This window comes from Haplochromis burtoni, unplaced genomic scaffold, assembly GCF_018398535.1.
Source record: "Haplochromis burtoni strain Fernald_Lab_line unplaced genomic scaffold, NCSU_Asbu1 Contig_94, whole genome shotgun sequence".
Classification (NCBI taxonomy): domain Eukaryota; kingdom Metazoa; phylum Chordata; class Actinopteri; order Cichliformes; family Cichlidae; genus Haplochromis; species Haplochromis burtoni.
Window position 1 is genome coordinate 1,689,312 of NW_024582455.1, and position 18,210 is coordinate 1,707,521.

Below are 18,210 nucleotides of genomic sequence, written 5' to 3' on the forward strand. Positions count from 1 at the left end.
ATTCCAGCCATGAAAGGCTGTGAGCAGCTAAAGAGCAGCTCTTTCCTGCTCTGAGGGCTCATTTCCAGGATCTTTGTATCTCTAGCAGGAACACTAGTGCATACTTGTGAGGCACCGTCAATAATAAACTTATGTTTGACATTTCATTTCCAGATGCTGCATGTAATTAAAGTTTTATCAGCAGCTGTGTAGGAGCCATCTAATGTAGCAGGAATGGCATGAGTCTTACTCCCATCAGTAATTCATAATCTGGCAATATAACATGTGAGGTCATTTTAATAAGTGTTGTGTGGTAGCACCGTGAAGGCGCTGACATTACAGCCGGCAGCATCTCAGGGGTCATTACATATGAATGGAAGGAAGTGTGAAAGCAGAGACAGAGAGGGATGGAGGGAATACATGTTGGCGGTCTCACTTGGCTCCCTGTTAGAGTGTCTTTTTAACAGTCTCGCAGGGGAATCTGCCGCAAGCGACTCGATATCGCAGCCTCTTTCCTTTTTTTTCCTGCAATATAGCATCATTTGTGAGCTAATTCTAATTATGTACAAACAAAATCGAGCGTAGCCTCTACGGGGTTGCGAGTGCTCCACAGGGACTTGCTAAATAAATGCACCATGATCTAAAGGTCATGTGACGACAGAGCTGAAACTTGCCACCAACCAGAGACGCATCGAGTTGCAGATAACAAAGGTCACTAATAAATATTGGTTTTAGCTTAATGCATGCATTGGAGTGTGCTGATAAAGCGGCATACACAGATACATGCACACATATATATGGATGAGCTCCCTGAGTGAACACTCTTGAGATTTACAAGAGCCGTGCTGAGGAATCCCACTGAGAGAGCAGGCCTTTGTCAAGAACGAGATGGAGACCTTGACTGGAAACATACAGTATTGATAAGTCTGCATGTGCACAGACACGCTGAGATCAAATGAAATCCTCCATCATCTTCTCTACTGAAGGGAGACGTTAATGAACTGAAGCTGTAAGGCCTACTTGAAATGCACATCTAAGCAGTTCGAAGGCTTCAAAATGCTCCAGACAAAGTGCTCGTCAGATCATCTAACAGTGTCTGAAAACCTTTGGGTGCGTTTGGTCAGGCTTACAGTAAATTCTTTACATTTTTTTTTAAAGCAGAAACAGCGAGAGCTGAACGAACTACGGTTTGGGAATTTAACCCTTTCACGCATAGTGGTCACTACAGTGACAGCTATTCAAAGGCTGTTTTCTTGTATTTGTGTCAGTGTTGATGGTATACTTGCACATAAACCACTACATTGGACACTGATGTGTCACTCTACACCAAATTCAGAATGTATGTTGTCCTCCTAAGTGGACAAACTCTTAGAAAAGTACATGTTTAAATAATGAAGTTCAAAAATCTTTTTTTCATGCCTAAAGATTAATAAAAATACTTAAGAAAAAAAATCCTGATTGAGGTTGTCATAATTCATCCATGAAAGGGTTAAACAGATCAGGACTCGCAAAAAACTTGTTATCCTGTCTTCAAGTGGGATTGTTCAAAGCCAGCGTAAATACTGTTTGATTACTGGGGATTTATGCTTCACCGGGAAATCTATGCTGTAGCAACGTCACAGCTGCAAACCCCTCAGTACCTCCCTAGAAATGTAACTACACATCAGGTCAATGCACCTCGCAACTTCTGGGATTGTTCTCTTCAGTACTGACAGTTCCTCCTTTGCATTTGCAGCTACTTTTCACAGAGTGAGAATAACCATCATCATCTCAATATAAGGTGCAATAATCATAGCATCAATATAAGGACTCACAAATTCCCCCAAAGTGGATTGTAAATACTATGCAATGTGAGAAAACATAAAAAGAAGTGGAAAAACTAGAATCACAAGTATGTTTGCCCCTGAAATAAACAACAAAAAGCAGGAACCAGCAGGGAAAAAAGTCCCGGCATTTTATTCGTTTTTGTCAACTTGCACTGCATATAAAACACCAGGACGCGACCACATGGTAATTAACACATTAATAATGTAGCAGCACAAGCAGAAATGTTGGCAGTAACATTGGTCATAGTCTCTACAAAGATTCCTCACAGAAGTCTAAATCCGGCCTTAGAATACTTTATTAATCCCAATGAATTATGTGGTCACAGTTGCTTAAAGACAGTAAGTACCAAACTAAATTTAAAAATACAATATATTACAAATGATATAGTTGATATAAAATTGATTAATATTGTTATTTTCTCTATAGCTGATGTGCAAATAACAGCATTAGCCTCCAAATATGCAAGAGTATAATTTTCTGTAAAAATGTGAAAAGTCATGTTGTATTTGAGAATTAGGTATTTAAATTTTCTCTTTGAGTAGTGAGAGTGTTTCTGCATACCAGCTCTCAGAGTGCTGCATTATCTGTTGATTTGGCTAAGTTTAAGAATTTACTGAAGTCAACAAAGTAAATTATTTATGAGAAAATTCGAGCAAATGCAACTCCTTTACGCCTTTACTCCATAAATACGCCGGCTCCTCTGTCAGGTAGCCAAGAACGAGCAGTGCCACCTAAAGAGGCTCAACATAAGGACTGAAAATCAGCCAGAGAAACTTGTCCTGATGGCTCCAGAGAGCGAATGTGTGATAGAAATACATGCAAATGCTTGATTAAGGTTGTTCTTTTTCCCAGCAGATTCTGAATAAAATTGAAAAATTGAAAGATGGAGAGGATCGTGTCTTTGAACTATTAGTATCATAGAGTCATGTTTTGTAGCTTCAGAGAGTCACTTGCTTCTTGATATTTTTATCTTATGAACTTTAATCTTAGTGTTCATTGTTTCAATGTTTTGCTTTTGTTCTGGATTCTTTGAGGGCGGTTGTTCTCTCTTGTATTGTCTCTAGTCATGCCTATTAGGGCTGTCAATGGACCTGTTTAACACTGCTGCTCATAAATGGTGATGCTGATCACTGAACTTTTATTTTACTGTCTTTGGGGTGGCTCATTGAGAAAGCCATTGTAAGAATAAATATTTGGCCTGCTAATTAATATCAAGGTTTATGTTAACAGGCAAAAAGTCAATGAGGTACTTAGAGCTTTAATCGCTCACTTAACATTTCAGTCAGTTAAACCCATGAGGTAATTCGTATTGCAAATGGACAGGCCTGAAAGTCTGTTTCATTAAGCGACCTGTCTTCTATCAAGCGCCGCTTTCCATTCGATTATTGGAGATCAATATTAGGAGGTGGGAGGATGGACTTGCATGTTTAGCAGTCTCGTGCTGGCCAATGGCAGCTGACAAATGACACTTCTGCATATGGAAGGAGGACCATAGCGACAGAATGAGTGATGTGTTGACAGTAGTTAAGTGGCGAGTGTTATATCACAGCTTGTGTTCAGAGGCAGTGCCACAGTCCATCATGTGATCCCGGAAAACTCGATTTACACCTGGGCCGCTGCTCGTAATGGGAAGAATAAATCACTGCTAGCAGGTGATGCACAAGAACACACACACTCGCAGGCAGAACTAAAGCAAGCGCACATGATCTGCTGCCAAAGTACGTTAGAGCTCACGTTTTACGTACAGCCTGAGTGTTTCTGTAGACACACACACACATACATATAAACCCTGACTGTAGAAGGGACTCTACAGTCACGGTCGTATTCTTACACGAAGTAGTGTTATATTACTGCTAAAGTGTGCGTGACTCATGTATGACAAATTGACTCAGGCACACGCTGGCATCGCCTTAGGGACAGCAACCTGTCCAGTGCTTCTTTCACAGGACGCCACCTTCAGTGACCAATGAGATGAAAGAAAATAGCAGGGGAGAGACAAATGGGTTTAGGACTGACGGAAACAAGCTTTATTAAGAGACTTAAGTCCATGATTACACAGAAAAAGCACAACATAAAATATATATATGTATATATATATATATTTAAAACATGAAACAATATTAGAAATAGAATCTACAATGAATACAAATCTTAAATAATACATAGCACAGTTATAAGAAATCAGTTTACGCAAACACTTCAACCATTGATTCATTAGACTGGATGAGTAACAGGAAAAATTCACAGTAGGATTCATGAGCGCTAAAATTATACTGTTAGCAGAACCATTCAAACTTTCTATAAAAGTGAACATTAACTTTCTGAAAAGTGCTTTTAAAGTACAAACACCTACACTTACAAACATCTGACTTGCACTTTAAGGAGGATTCTCATTGCATCTTTGGATGCAACATGTACCTTCTGGATCTACTGATGAGCATGCCAGGAAAAGAGAACCCTCACAATGTACCCAGGAACACATTGTTTAAAATCACCAATAGTTTCCTGTGGTTTGCTCGATCAAAAGCTTTACACACATCAATAAAACACATGAGGACTGATGAATTTTTGGTCCTATACAAGTTCACTGTTTTCTTAAGTCCACATATACATATGTTGATACTATGCTTGAAACTAAACTGATTATCCAGAGAAGAGATATACACACTTTATCAAGCAGGATTCTTTCTAGAACCTTAGATAAAATACTGGCTAGTGTAGTCGGCCTATAATCATCCAGACAGCTCACTAGTCCAGCTTTGTCCTTAATAACTGGGAAAAGCAAAATACACAACATTGGGTCTGGTATGGATCATAAAACCAGGGAAACAGAGTGCTAAAAGAGCTTAAACGAGCATTTTTTAGATGTTCTGCAGTAATGTGATCCATAATGCAGTAATGTAATGTTGTCTCCATAATGCTGCAATATTATCTGCCCCAGAAACATCTTTAACCACACACGGTAGAGATGGTTTGCCTGGTGGCTGATGGTTTCTTTCCAAAAATCTGTGACTTTATTACTCACCATTGTCCTGGCCATAGAGTCATAACTTTCTCATTTTAAATATAAAGCGAATAGCATACTTATATCTGGAATTCGCAAGTTTCTTCTGTTCAAACTCTGGACCTTGCTTAGGTCTTTCATCCATGGCTGAAAGATTATAGGGAGTATAAACATTTAGGATAACAAAACTATTGTTTTTCTGCGTATATTGTATACCAATACACCAGCTGATCATCCAGTCTAACTGACTTTATCACAGCATCATTTTTCCTTGCCACAAAGCACATTCACACCCCCCGCTATTCTTTCTCTGACTATAGCTGTGCTGACATCAAATTTTGGAAAGGTAGTTAAGTTTTTCCAAGTCTTTTTTAGGTAACCATGTCTCTCGCAAACATAAAATGTCCCATTCTGCAAGCAAACTGTCCACAACGATATGTCGAGCTTTATCCCCTGTTCCAAACGCAGGCCACCACAGTTGTAAGACAACACCTGAAGAGACATCATAATGCTAATATGTTAACACCAGGAGATGCAATTATCTCCCCTGCTGGATGCACTTTTTGACCATTTCACTATGTCATTACATTCAGCAGTAACCTTGAAAGAACTGGGCTTGTTGCATATATTGACAGTTTTCTGGTGGGTGACATCTCTATTAAGTTTCTCTTTAAGATACAGAGAATGCATTTCTGCATCTACATCTGTGGCAAATTTAGTGTCGAACATAATAACTAATTTAGTCTTTACAGTTTTGATAGTACTCACAGCTGCAGTACCAATGATAGATACAGTTCCAGGTCTCTTGTTGCGTCCAATGGTTGCAACATCCATTGCCGAACCTGAAATAACCTCCGGCTACCGGAAATCCTCCCCTTCTTCACAACTTTACTCTATTGTGGAGAACACGTGAAGAGCTCTGACTCAGCTGGATCCTTCATAGTAGTAGTGTCCATGTTAAGTGGCTGTCATCAGAGCCAGATCTTGATCACACACTAAAATCTCTAGATAACACACTGACTCATCACTCACCCAGATCCTCGAACCAGCCAAGCCTCCAGCTCCCTGCCTTCCAGTCAGGCCACCTTTGCCTTGACTCTCCTGCAGCTCTTCAGAATGATTCCCCCAGGATAAAGTGAGAAGCGGTCCCCTGGTCCCTCAGCGCTCCGAGTAGCAGCCCCAGCCAGCAAGTCAGACTGACACTTAAGAGCAGTCACACGGTTTTTTAACTTCCACAGCGCCAACCCGAACTTGCTTACAAATGCCCGCCTGAAGTTTGACTACATATTTCAAAGCACCCACCTCATTACACTGCTGGTCCATTCACCGTAGTAAACAACAGACATAATCCCCATGTTCATCCATTTTTTAATTGGACAAGTTGCTAAAATGTCCTCCAGCATGACTGAGATAAACAGCAATGTGTTTGAGATTTCCAATAAACAGACTGTGTATCTCATGATGAGTGAATAAATATCCGAGTCACTCCCACCAGAAGCAACGAAAATAAGCGGTCGGTTGGCAAGACTGCCTGAGAAAGGCAAAGCTGTTTATCAATGAGCTGGTCATTACACAGTCTGTCAGTATGTCAAACAATGTGGGAGTGGAGGACAAAGTAGTTCCAAAAACACTTCTACAGTAAACACAGACTGATGTCACCCAGTGTTTTCGGTGTGGGGTTGAAACTTTAAATTGCCTCTTTATATTCACGTTGATGCCATCATAGACGGTATAAAAAATGGACATTGCTTCCAAATTATAAGCGTGGAAGTGCCTGAAACCCGCTTTCTCTCCACCGGATAGCGATATCTGTCTTTGCAAAAATGTCTGTTGGGACATGGCTCTGTGTCTTGGAATTGGAATTCAAATGCTGATATAACAGCAGCCTTTAACCCACTTCTAACCTGTGCTCAATCATAGGGCATCAAATACTGCCGTTCTGTCAAAGTTGCTGGGGTCTTGCACAAATGCGCAAGGTGTTCTTTGATGTCAGTGCCATTATGTAATAACTGCTGCAACGTTAGACACCAACAAAAAATGCTCCTGATTGAAAGAACAGGAAGGTGCATTTAAAGCCTTAGTTATACTTGGTTGCGGACAGCTGGAGACCCAACAGGCGAGTAGTCGTTCCTATTAAACTGCTTTAAAGTCCGCTGCCTGGCCGCATTCATAGTCGGTGCATTGTAATGTAAATTCTTCACAGACAAGTCCACACGGCCACAGAAAACAGGCAGGCATGCAGACTCTTGCATGAACCCTCTCGCTAACTGTCTCATGATGACATTGACATCACTGGGACCCAAGCAGACGCTAGCAAACTCGCAGAGAGGGAAAAGATAATCCCCACTTTAGGCATTGGCAATGATGTCTATCAGAAGACTGGAGTTCGTATTTTGAGTGGGAACCCTCTTTTTACTTACTGTTAACTTTTGCTTTTGTTAGCTTCAAGCACCAAAAGGGTTGGGTTTAGGAAAAGATCGCAATTAGGTCCTGCCGCAGCATGAACTCTACATATTAAAAAACTAGTGCTAATGCAGGGGTGGGCAACTCCAGGCCTCAAGGGTTGATGTCCTGCAGGTTTTAGATATCACCCTGGGTCAACACAGCTGAATCAAATGATTAGTTCATTACCAGGCCTCTGGAGAACTTCAAGACATGTTGAGGAGGTAATTTGGCCATTTAAATCAGCTGTGTTGGATCAAGGATACGTCTAAAACCTGCAGGACACCGGTTCTTGAGGCCTGGAGTTGGACACCCTGTGCTAATGGGAAGTTATTGTGTTAAAGTGTTTAAAAGGGGTTTCCAGTTACATTATTAATTCACAGTGTACATTTCCTGCAGAAGTCTAAATCACACATAAGGAGTCTCGCCCAAAACTTTCATTAGTGGCGTGTTGGCAGTGAAACCAGGCACACCACAACAAGGAGAATGACCCCTTAGCTTGTATAGTGATGGTGGTGTATTCATGATAAAAACTTCTTTATTTAAAAAAGTACCACCTCAGTTTTATCAGAAAGATTATGTATGAACTTTTGTTGTCTGTAGATATGTGGGAACTTTTCAGGTGCTATAATTTGCAGACTTGCTACAAATATTGCCATATGAGTATCTAGAGTGAGGGTACTCATTGAGCCAGAGCAGATGCAACTTAAGCAGGAAAGGGCTGCTGGTAAGCCCATGTGAATGTTTGGATATTTTTTTAAACTTCTAATAGGCTCCTCCTGTGTTCTGAACATTTCAGCTGTCTGTACAATAGATATAATCTGTGCAAATATGATCTGAGCCTCTGGGTGTCCTGCTTGCTCTGCTTAGGTCATGACATGCAGCACCATCTCGTGACGAGACTCCTCTTGGCTTCCTACCAATGCCCTGCAGACTGAAGCCATGTGTCTGCTCGCTTGTCTGTGAATAAGCGCTCCCCGCTGCCTTCGCCTTCACTCGGTCTTTTTACTCTTTCTCCGTCATCTGCTTCGTGTCTCCCACATCTCACACTCCGCTTGTCGGTTCTCCTCATCCCCGTTCTACTTTGGAACCAAGTTCTCTTGCTCTGCTTTTTGATTTGTTTAATGTTTACCCTTTCCCTTCACTGCCTCCGTAGATGTCATTGTTCTTTTTGAGTTTCTCCTTAGCTACCCTCTCTTTCTGTCTTTTCTCCTTCCCGCTCTTTGCTGAGACCCCACACCCATTATGACTAGCCTAGATGATGAGGGACAGTGTGCTCCCAGGGTCTCGTGAATGAGGGAAAGCAAATGCTGACAAACCATGTATCATAACACCAAAGGAAACGACTCTGACCAGTCTGACTCTCAAAATCAAGCTTCAAGTCAACACGACAAACTTCACACTCAGAGTTTTGTAAGCAGAAGAAGACTCATCCAGGAAAAAAACAAACTCCACGCATCGTTTACTTTATAAACTGCCCAACATTCATTCGCTCAATAATTCAAGAGTACCACTAGCAAGGGTGAGTCAGTAGCTGGAGGGAATTGGTTTAAACTGCAAATTCAGATGGTTTCTCATGAACTTAAGTTGAACTTGCGGTTTCACACATATCCTGAGAAAGCCTTCATACTCAGGAATACGTCCTTTACTTGATGTTAAGACGTTTCTAATAATGTTTACAGAGCCGATGTGCTAAAATGCTCATGAATAATTGCTCGTCCTGCGGCCCTGAGAACGAGTTACTCCAACTAAGATGCAACACATCTCGGCATGTTAGAGAATGCATAAATCATAACTGCTGTGATCGGCTGTGGCTCGTGGATTTTTTTCTTTTGGGGGGGGAGTAAAGATAAAGAAGATGACCTCATACTTGACAGAAAAAGACAAGAGGTGAAGAAAACTGTGGTAAATTGTCAACTGAGTCACGCTTGTGTAGCGTGCTGGCTTCTGAAACCAACTTGATGTTACGGCAAGGAGGGAGGCATCAGCGTGGAGAAGCACATGGCAAAAACTGGGAATGACAGAATTGTAGATGTTTTAGTCCTCTGTGTGGACTAATAGTAGCCCTTATGGCTGCATAACCCTCCCATCGTATCACCCAGACAGATTAAAGAAACTAACCCACCTACCCCCCACAACCTGCAGCCTGTCACACTGGACCTGAATGTGAGCACAGAGGGACTCACAGTCAGCATGCACACACTTACTATACTGTAGAAACACATATAGATAAGGACACATGCACATAATTTCAATTAAAAGATAGCATTCACGTCTTCAACAGCTCACCTTCCAATCATAGTAGAGTGCTGCTGCACAGCGGCCTCCAGGAGGCGCTCTAGGATGGTCCATTCTCCCATGGTTGGAGTCAGGAGGCATCCACTGGGCACAGAAAGTCAGGACTGACTCACTTCAGGTGGGCTTCCCAGACAGCTGGGGTTCAAGTCCTTGTCTCTCAGTGTTCAAGTCCACTTGTTAGGTTGAGTTGAGGTAGGGAGTGGCTTCAGGTGGCTGTTTTGGTATAGAGAAGTCAGGAACCCCGGAGAAGCTCAGTGACACCTCATTGTAAACTCCGTGTCTTCTATTAAATGTGCTGTCCGCCACGCTCTCCTCACACCACTAACTGTGACTCCTGACTCCGCGTGTGCGATTCGCCTTCCATGCACTTCTTCACGTGAACGTGTCTTCCTTCTCCTCTCCTCTGGGCTACCCCGGCTCTGTTTACCTCCTAAAACAGCTGGTGTGTCCTATGTTCTCACACCAACACTCGCACACACCTGCTCTGACAGAGACCCGAGCCTCTCGTCTACTTCTGCTGACTTTTGCGGAGCGGCCGTAGTTTGTGCAAACAGACATCCATCGCTCGCACACTAACACTCCGCCCTCGTACGCTCGTTCTTTGACAGCATCTTGTAGTAACGGGCAGAGGTCCATACACTCATGTGAGCCTGAGCAGCCAGGGGTTTCTGCGTGTTCTCCTCTCCTCCATCCTCTTTCTCTGTCCACTCTTCAGGCTGTTTTTCGAGGGATTCCTTCTCCTCCTCCTCTCTGTTGCTCCTTCCTTCCCTCCTGCTTTGGTTCAGGCAGAGCAGCACTGTAGCATCGCACTCTTCCTCCTCCTTCCCTCTGCTAGAAACCGTGCCGGAGTCGCTGGGTTATCCAGTTCCTCCCTGCCTCTCTCTCTCTCTGTTTGTTTCTGTCAGCGTGCTTTACGAGAGGCAGCGCTCCTTTCCTTTCTTCCCTTCATCTTGTTTTTTTCCTTCCCACTTGGTTTCTCTCTGTGTGCGCCCTCCACCTGCCTCCGTCTCTCTCCCTCTGTCTCTCTGAGCCAGTAGGCAGCCAGACCGAGCGTGTGTCTAGAGGATTAGAGCGAGGAATCATCTCTCTGCTCCTCCCCCCTCTGGCTCCCTCTCACTCACTCTCCATCACCGTGTTTATCCCCCCCCCATCCCTCCACCTCCCCATCATACCATACAAACAGTTTTTCACTCTTCCGCCACACACGATTTTCTCCTGCATTTACATTTTTGCCATCCATTGTGTTCTCGCGTCTGTGCAGTGATACCTACTGTACACTGTAGACGGAGACATTAGAGGCAGTGTCACGCCGAGGCTATGCAAGGATACTGAGGCGACACAGGGGAAGTGTGTGACAGAGCGAGAACACGATGGAAGCGCTCCATGTGTGTGTTTGTGTGTGTGAGATACTCACTCAAACACACCATCAGTAATTATGCGAGAAAATCACGCATGACCAAACATCTAGGTGTTTTCATTATCAGTGATTCTTCCCGTTGTTGCTCTTTTTTTTGTTTGTTAACAAATGCATCAATCATCATTAAATGTCACAGAGCAGATGTTGCAAAGAGGCACTGTAGTAGTCTGTTTCATGATCTACGGTGATAAATAATAATTCAGATATTATGTAATATGCTGCTAGTAAGGCTTTTAAATACTACCTGGACAATAGTCTATAAGGGATATACATTAGATATATTTTGCAGTGGTAATATAAATATTAATGTGATATAAATATTAGTCAATAATGAGGAACCGATGGGTATATTGGCTGAATGTCAGTATTTGCAAATAAGATGTCACATCTTGTACCTTCTGATATTTTTATTACATCCATTTTCCACAGGCTTAATGTGGAAAAATTGTGTGTTTAAGCACTTTTAAAGATGATAGAAAGCCAGAAAAGAACAAAATCAAAACAAACGAGTGTTGATATTTCACATTCAGGGCATCCCTACTCAGTATTACAGAAAAAATATGAATCCCGAATCTAGCACAAAGGATAGGGTCCTCCTTTGGCTATTTTGTTCGAACAATCCCATATTTACTTTGCAATGACATTAAAAACAAAAACTTGAAAATATTTGACTTTATTTTTTACTGTTTAATATTAAAATATTTGACTTTCAGCTCCTCAGTACACATTTCCTGTAGTTTCAGAGACAGTGCTGAAAAGGTGCAGCACTGTGTAGCTGCACCTTTGAATCAATATTTTATTTGATTAAAATATACCTTTTAATCAAATAAACTTGATTAAAAGGTATATTTACAGTATGGTACAAAAAGCAATAGGTTTCTATGGCTAGTTTCCCCTTCAGAATAAGTGAGTACTGGGACTGAAAACACCTGGATTCAAAGATTGATAGATGTCGACTTCAGTCCATATATTTTGTGTGAGTTAGGAGAGCTTCTGTGTTGATTTGACAGGTGCTCTGACACACAGATTGTACATTCTAAACACAACAAATGTATATGGTTTTTCAGCACTGCTCCTTGTCTGAAGTGTATCTTGTTTTGGGGTCATTCTGGGATCTTTATATGCCTGTATCCTGCATCACAGAGCTCAGTGCGTCCACGTGCCTCTGCGTGTGCTGCGTGTACGCAAGGAGGACAAGGTGAGACAGGCAGGAGGATACTGGGCCGCCCCCCCCAAAAAAAAATAAGAAAGAAAAAAAAGAGCACGAGAGAGGGAGGGGAAAAATGCCTGTCACTTTGCAGCAAACAAGCCTGAGATCACTTGACAACGTTGACTCACACACACATATACACACACTGTGGCATCTCCATGCAGTGCAGCTGAGTGTTTTAGAGGCTTCCACTGTTACTCGCTGGCTCTGCAGACCAGAGGAGTAGTAATCTATTCTGAAGGAGGTAATGAGTGACTGCGCACACACGTAATCCCTCCTACTCCTCATGCCAACACAATCTGGCAGCACCATGTCTCACACGTGAAGCGAGGAGGGCAAACGGGAGGGGAGCAAACAACTTGGCTGCAGTCGGTCACTGGCATGAGTGCAGGAGAAAACACTAATATCCTTATATGGTGATGTGCGCGCTTTTGTTTTGACTAAAACAATGAAATTAGTTTGGAAACAGCTTGGTGACAAATTAAAGGAAAAAAATCTTTTTATGTTGATTAGCCACGGTATGTTTATGTGCAGTTGGTGATAGTGTTGTAGAGCTGCAGGCCTCACCATAGGCCTGATTTATCAAATCTCAGTTCTCCAGACCCGTCACCTCCCATGAAGTCCTACAGATTTGGTGTTACATGTCAAAATGCCTCAATTTTTTTGATACAACCCACCAAATACTTAAAAAAAAAAAAAAAAAAACCAGCAACATCCACAAAAATATCTGTACAACAAATTATTTGATAAAATTATTTCTGGCCCAGTATCTCGTAAAAACTTTAAATATAGAACGAGGGGTTGGAGACGAGCTGTGGCTTTATGAGTCAGCAGGTTAATTCATCAGCAGGTAATTTGGCGTCATCACCACTAATAAGTGCTCAAACGAGCATAGCCCAGGGTCAGGTGCTCAGTTTGTCTTGAGAGGGAGGAGGGACAGCTCAACCGACTAGCATGCATGTGGTTGGGAGCCCTTTTGTGGACACTGAAGGTAAAGACTACAATTTCACACTGATTAACAGATAAGAAGCTTTGGAGCAACTCCAGGGACCATGGGGCTTAGGGGACGGGGCGTGGGTGTCTGTGTGTGTGCGTGCAGGTCCTTGTTCACGCCAGTGGGACACCGAAGGCAATTATGGTTTTAAGCCAGCGGGATGGAATCAATTATCACATGCCAACTTCCTCAAGCCCATCTGTTTGTTTGTTTTTTAAACCCAGTATTAAAAAAAAAAGAGAAATGCATTAATCTACTTCAGTTAAGCTCAGCTTAATCAACTAATGTAACTGAGGATTTTAAAAAGACATACTTTGTTTCTATTGTGTACCCTTAACTTTGTATGCTGCAAATTGTTATATAATGTGGGCATCCTAGCATCTAAAGCAGAGTGTATTAACTATTTGTGAAAACAGACTAAATGATGCAATCTCATTTGAGCAGCTTCTATGATGGACTTGTGTAATCAATATATAAAAACAAACAAGCACAGAAAAATGTTTAGGTGTGTGAATATGGCATAATCTTAAGCAATGAGCTGACATATTGCCATTACCACTGCAGGGTTTAACCCTTCATTAACCTAGTGTACTCTTGTATGAGCAGCGTAGTGACACACTGACAGCTGGACTCGGCCATTTACTACAAACCCTTTGATCGTGCCCTGATAGGCATGACATTATGTAACACAAACACACAATGATACAGTAATCTGTATTTAACTGAAAGAAATTATAGAAACACTGCATGGCAGATGCACTACAGGAAACAATTAAAACTCATATCCAGCACTCTTGGTCAGAGTTTATATATCACTGCTGCAGGTGACATCAGTCTGAAAGGGCCCAGCAGGCCCTCAGCAGTCATTATGTCGTATATACACAGTTCCATTATTCTGCACTGGTGGTTTAAAAGTCTCCCAGCTTCTTGCGTTCAGTCCCGTGATGTGTATGTCGGCATCAACTAATCTCCTTGAAAGCCCTCTTCTCCACATACTTCACCTTGAGTCTTCTCTTGAACCTAGGAGGGAGAGGGTGGAAACTCATGTTATTCACTACACACCTTATGAATTCACACATCACTCTGGGCCTTTGATGAGATGTTATGTAAGAGCGAAGCAGAGGTCCTTACTTGGCTCTTTCTCTGGGTTCAATAAGGTTTCTCTTCTGCAGACTCTTGAAGCGGTCCATGAGCACGCTGCCCTCTGGCTGTGGAGTCGCAACATTACACAAAGAAATAGTCAAAACAAAGCCATGTGACACAAATGTCACGCTGCTCTCACTGGATATGCAATTCCCACGTGCATCATAAAATCCTATTCTCATCACAAAGACCGATTTAAGTATTATTCAAAGACATAATTGGGGGAGATAAGAGGGAAGGACTGGGAATTTTCCACCAGCAATTACATCAAATGAAACTAATGATCCCTGTGGGGAAAGCGAGTCAGCACAGTATGAGAGAATGGGATAAAGCTTTGAATAGTGGAGAAGTGCTGAAGATAATACAGCAGCCAAATTAGCCAAAACCCATTACAGATAAACTGTGTCCTTGCTCACGGAGGTCAAAGTGCTTCTGAAGTACCTTGAGTTGTCGCAGGGAGCCGGCTAGCTCGTCGCTCAACTGAACCTCCATGTCCTGAGGCTGGAACCTGTGAAGAAACATATAAAGCAAACATTAAAGACGTGGATAGAAAAGGCTATTTATAGCCAAAAATGACCCCTGCTGAGACAATGTTGGCCACTACCAACAGAAAATTGAGCTGGGGCGAGGGCGTTTGAAAATGGATGAATACCAGGCGGGGGAAGCTGAATCATAGATGATGATTCAGCTATGATTTGTCAAAGTGCTGAAACTATTTCAGCAGCTTGATGCTAAAAAGCTACAAAAAGACAGAAGACAAGCAAACTGAAATGTGTGACCGCTAACCATGTGATTTATTTTGGTAGCCATTTTGAACATGTGACAACCATGATGGCAGTGTAGGATCACATGACTAAAGTGCCAATCATGCAGGTTTAGAAACTACTCAGTGACCCTGATTTAATCCCAACAACCCACCACTTTTTCCACCACTGTGGAAATAAGTAAATCTCCCAAACAGTTGGGAAAAACCTTGCTTTGACTGTTACCAGATGACTTGTCATGCTAGTTTTGTTTAGTTAAAAACAATATTTTGATTTCATAGCTAGCAGGAATAGCAGCCATTACTAGAGTGCACTGAAGCTGTTGTACAACTTTACAGGATTACAGTTCTGTCCCCATTAGCAGCTGTGACTGAAGGAGAAAACCCAGATGAGCAATAAAGAGTCTAAGTGTTCAAACTTCCCTTGTCATAATCAGATTTTTTTTTTTGATTTCACAACAACAGCTGTCAAAGAAACAAAGAAATAATCAAACTTAAAAAAAACAAACAAACCTGTCATCACAATTTAAACCATTTTGCACCTCAGACTGTATAAAAGTTGTTAAAACTCTGGAGCACGTAAGTATGAGTGTGTAAAAAAACATGTTAGGCTTGTACTTGAGTTTGCCGAGTCGCCTGGGCTGAGCTTTCTGGGCCTCCTCCTTGGCCTTGCGTCGTTTCTGTCTGATCTGGGTCGTCTCTTCCTGCTGTTTGATTGAGGTCTTTATGGAGCGAAGCTGGAAGAGCTGCTGTTGCTGCTCAGTCTGTCGCCTCTCTGTCAACCGCTGCTGCTCCTATATTAGGGTTTAAAAGAGAGCCATGAGTGGACTGTGTTACATACACGCATGTTTTATCCCCTTCAGATTTCAGGTTAACTATTTACAAGTGTTGAAGTCATCAGATTACGTTTGAGCCGTTTGTTCTGACTCTTCTTTTGGCTGCCTATTTAGGGGGTCACCACAGCAGATCACCTGCCTCTCACGCCCTCCTCTATCACACTGCCCCTCTGCATATTCATCTTCATTAAATCCATGAATCTCTGGTCATCCTTTGTCCAGTGTATCCACTGTCCCTCCTCTGTACATGTCCAAATGATCTCTGCCTTGCCTCTAACTTGGACTCCAAATTGCTCAACCTGAGCTGCCCTCTGATGTACTCACGTCTAACCCATCTGTTCTGACTGGTGTGTTTATATCAAGTACTGTTATACTGTTTAAGAGATATTGTATACTTTATTAAAATGATTAATTTGGAGTCTTAGGCAGTGAGATAAATGTTTAAAATGTGAGTGGAATGATAATATGGGTATTAGGAGGTGAGCTTGTTAGACTAACTTTAAAACTTCAGTTTCCACTAGTTTTTTCTACTCTTGGTCCTGTATGGTTTCAGGGAGAGCAGATATTGCCAGCTGCGTCCGTGAGTATTGAAGTCCCACCCACCACTCTAACTGAACTAAATATTCTTACACAGACATCAGTGAAAAATCTTAATACAATAAAATGCAATTAATGAGTTTTCAGTGGAACTTTTTGGCTTTTCACTGTAGGCACACATTCATCAGCCCAATAGTGACTCCATTAGGTGCCCTTAATAAGCCACGACAGTGAGCATGTATACAGAAGGACCACCCAAGTGGAAAGAAGCAGTCCTTAACAAACCCGTCCTTTACCAACAGTGGCAAATCAAAATGTGTGCTGTGAAAATCATTGCACTTTGGGTTTAGTGCAATCTTTTTGCAGATGTATGAAAACTTCTTAGGGTCAGGGTCACTGTAATTTGGGATGTTTTAAACCTTCTTGTAGCCGTACCTTGATTTTTTCTGCCTTCTCTCTCTTTCTCTGTCTTTCAGTCTTCTTGTCGGCCACTGCGATGGCTCCCACTGCCACTTCCTCCCCATCCTCTTTTGGAGCATCTTTTTCTTCCTCCTCTTCACTCTCCTCTACCAAGCCTTCTACCTGCTCACGGAGGATTGTCTCCTGAAAAACGCAATAACGCACAATAGAATTGAAAAAAGTCAAAGACACATTCACCAGCAGCACCAAAAACAAAGTGAAAGATGAAGGCGAGCTACAGGAATTGTCAGCTGTACCTCTGTAGCTGTGTCTGCTTTGTTGTAAGCCAGCTGTCTCTCTAGTTTGTCTTCTACCTTCTTCTTTTTCAACTCCACCTCATGGGCTTCCCTGAGCAATTCCTGCATTCAGAAGAGAGAGATGAACATTTGTTAATTACCAGCTTCAGCGTTATAATAATCTAAGTCGGTGGTTGTTAGGCTGGGGCCATAGTTTCAAAGTCACCTTGCTCTAAATACTGTTTCCATTCTAGAATTTGCCTACATAAAAGTTACCATGTTTATTTTTTGCACCAAAGAGCACTAATATTAAATTATTAACAGTTATGCAACACTTTAATCTTTTTCGAAATTACATTTCAATATGTAGGATCAGTAACTACACCCAAAGATGCAGGTTTTTAATTTACCTGGTGCGAGAAAAAGTCTGGGTTGTAGGACCCTCCCGGAGCGATCACCTCTACAGCCGGGAGCACAGACGGCTTCTCGTTCAGCTTCTCTGGACGCTGAAATATCAAAATACCACACTTCAACAAAACCAAACAACAAATATATTTTTATACACCGATTCGAATCAATTAAAGCCCTCCCCCTATCTTACACGTAAGGGTTCTGAAAAGTTACAGCCTGTGCCAAACAGTTATCCCCCCCTCCCACAGAAAACACTGCTGCCAACCCGCTTATCACACTGCTGTAGTCAAGTTATACCATTATTTATCTACACTGCCATGTAACACACTGCCGTGATGTCAAACCAGTATCTCTGCACACAATGAATGAATGAGCAGCTTCCTCTACTACAACCTTAATACGTTCTGTAATTATATGAAAGCGTGAATACATGGGGTCCATGCACATCTATGCAAATTAACACCAAGCTGAACCTATTCTAACCCCCCAAAATAAGGCAATTAGTAGGTCGTGTAAATGAGCATAATTGGAGCACTTCAGACAGCATGATTAATCTTAGTCAACTGTTATTCTCACCTTGACAAGTTTCTTGCGCGTCTGTTGAAGATACCAGGGTTCGCCCAAATCTTTGGCTGTAATTGAAATGGGGGGGGG

General features: G+C 42.1%; 2 protein-coding genes across 2 annotated transcripts in view; both read right to left on the reverse strand.

Moving 5' to 3' along the window:
* The window catches only part of LOC102309928 (gap junction delta-2 protein), a 35,480-nt gene extending 24,846 nt beyond the window's left edge, over nucleotides 1-10,634 (reverse strand). The window contains exon 1 of the mRNA XM_005926586.2: nucleotides 9,542-10,634. Coding sequence (XP_005926648.1) covers nucleotides 9,542-9,612 — 71 coding nt within the window. The 5' untranslated portion in view covers nucleotides 9,613-10,634. The remainder of the gene's footprint in view (nucleotides 1-9,541) is intronic.
* Nucleotides 10,635-13,871: 3,237 nt separating this feature from the next.
* Nucleotides 13,872-18,210, reverse strand: part of nop53 (NOP53 ribosome biogenesis factor) — an 8,482-nt gene continuing 4,143 nt past the window's right edge. The window contains exons 5-12 of the mRNA XM_005926585.3: nucleotides 18,133-18,188; nucleotides 17,556-17,651; nucleotides 17,167-17,268; nucleotides 16,886-17,053; nucleotides 15,696-15,871; nucleotides 14,756-14,822; nucleotides 14,303-14,379; nucleotides 13,872-14,191 (exon numbers count right to left, since the gene is read on the reverse strand). Of these exons, the coding sequence (XP_005926647.1) occupies nucleotides 14,131-14,191; nucleotides 14,303-14,379; nucleotides 14,756-14,822; nucleotides 15,696-15,871; nucleotides 16,886-17,053; nucleotides 17,167-17,268; nucleotides 17,556-17,651; nucleotides 18,133-18,188 (803 nt within the window). The 3' untranslated portion in view covers nucleotides 13,872-14,130. The remainder of the gene's footprint in view (nucleotides 14,192-14,302; nucleotides 14,380-14,755; nucleotides 14,823-15,695; nucleotides 15,872-16,885; nucleotides 17,054-17,166; nucleotides 17,269-17,555; nucleotides 17,652-18,132; nucleotides 18,189-18,210) is intronic.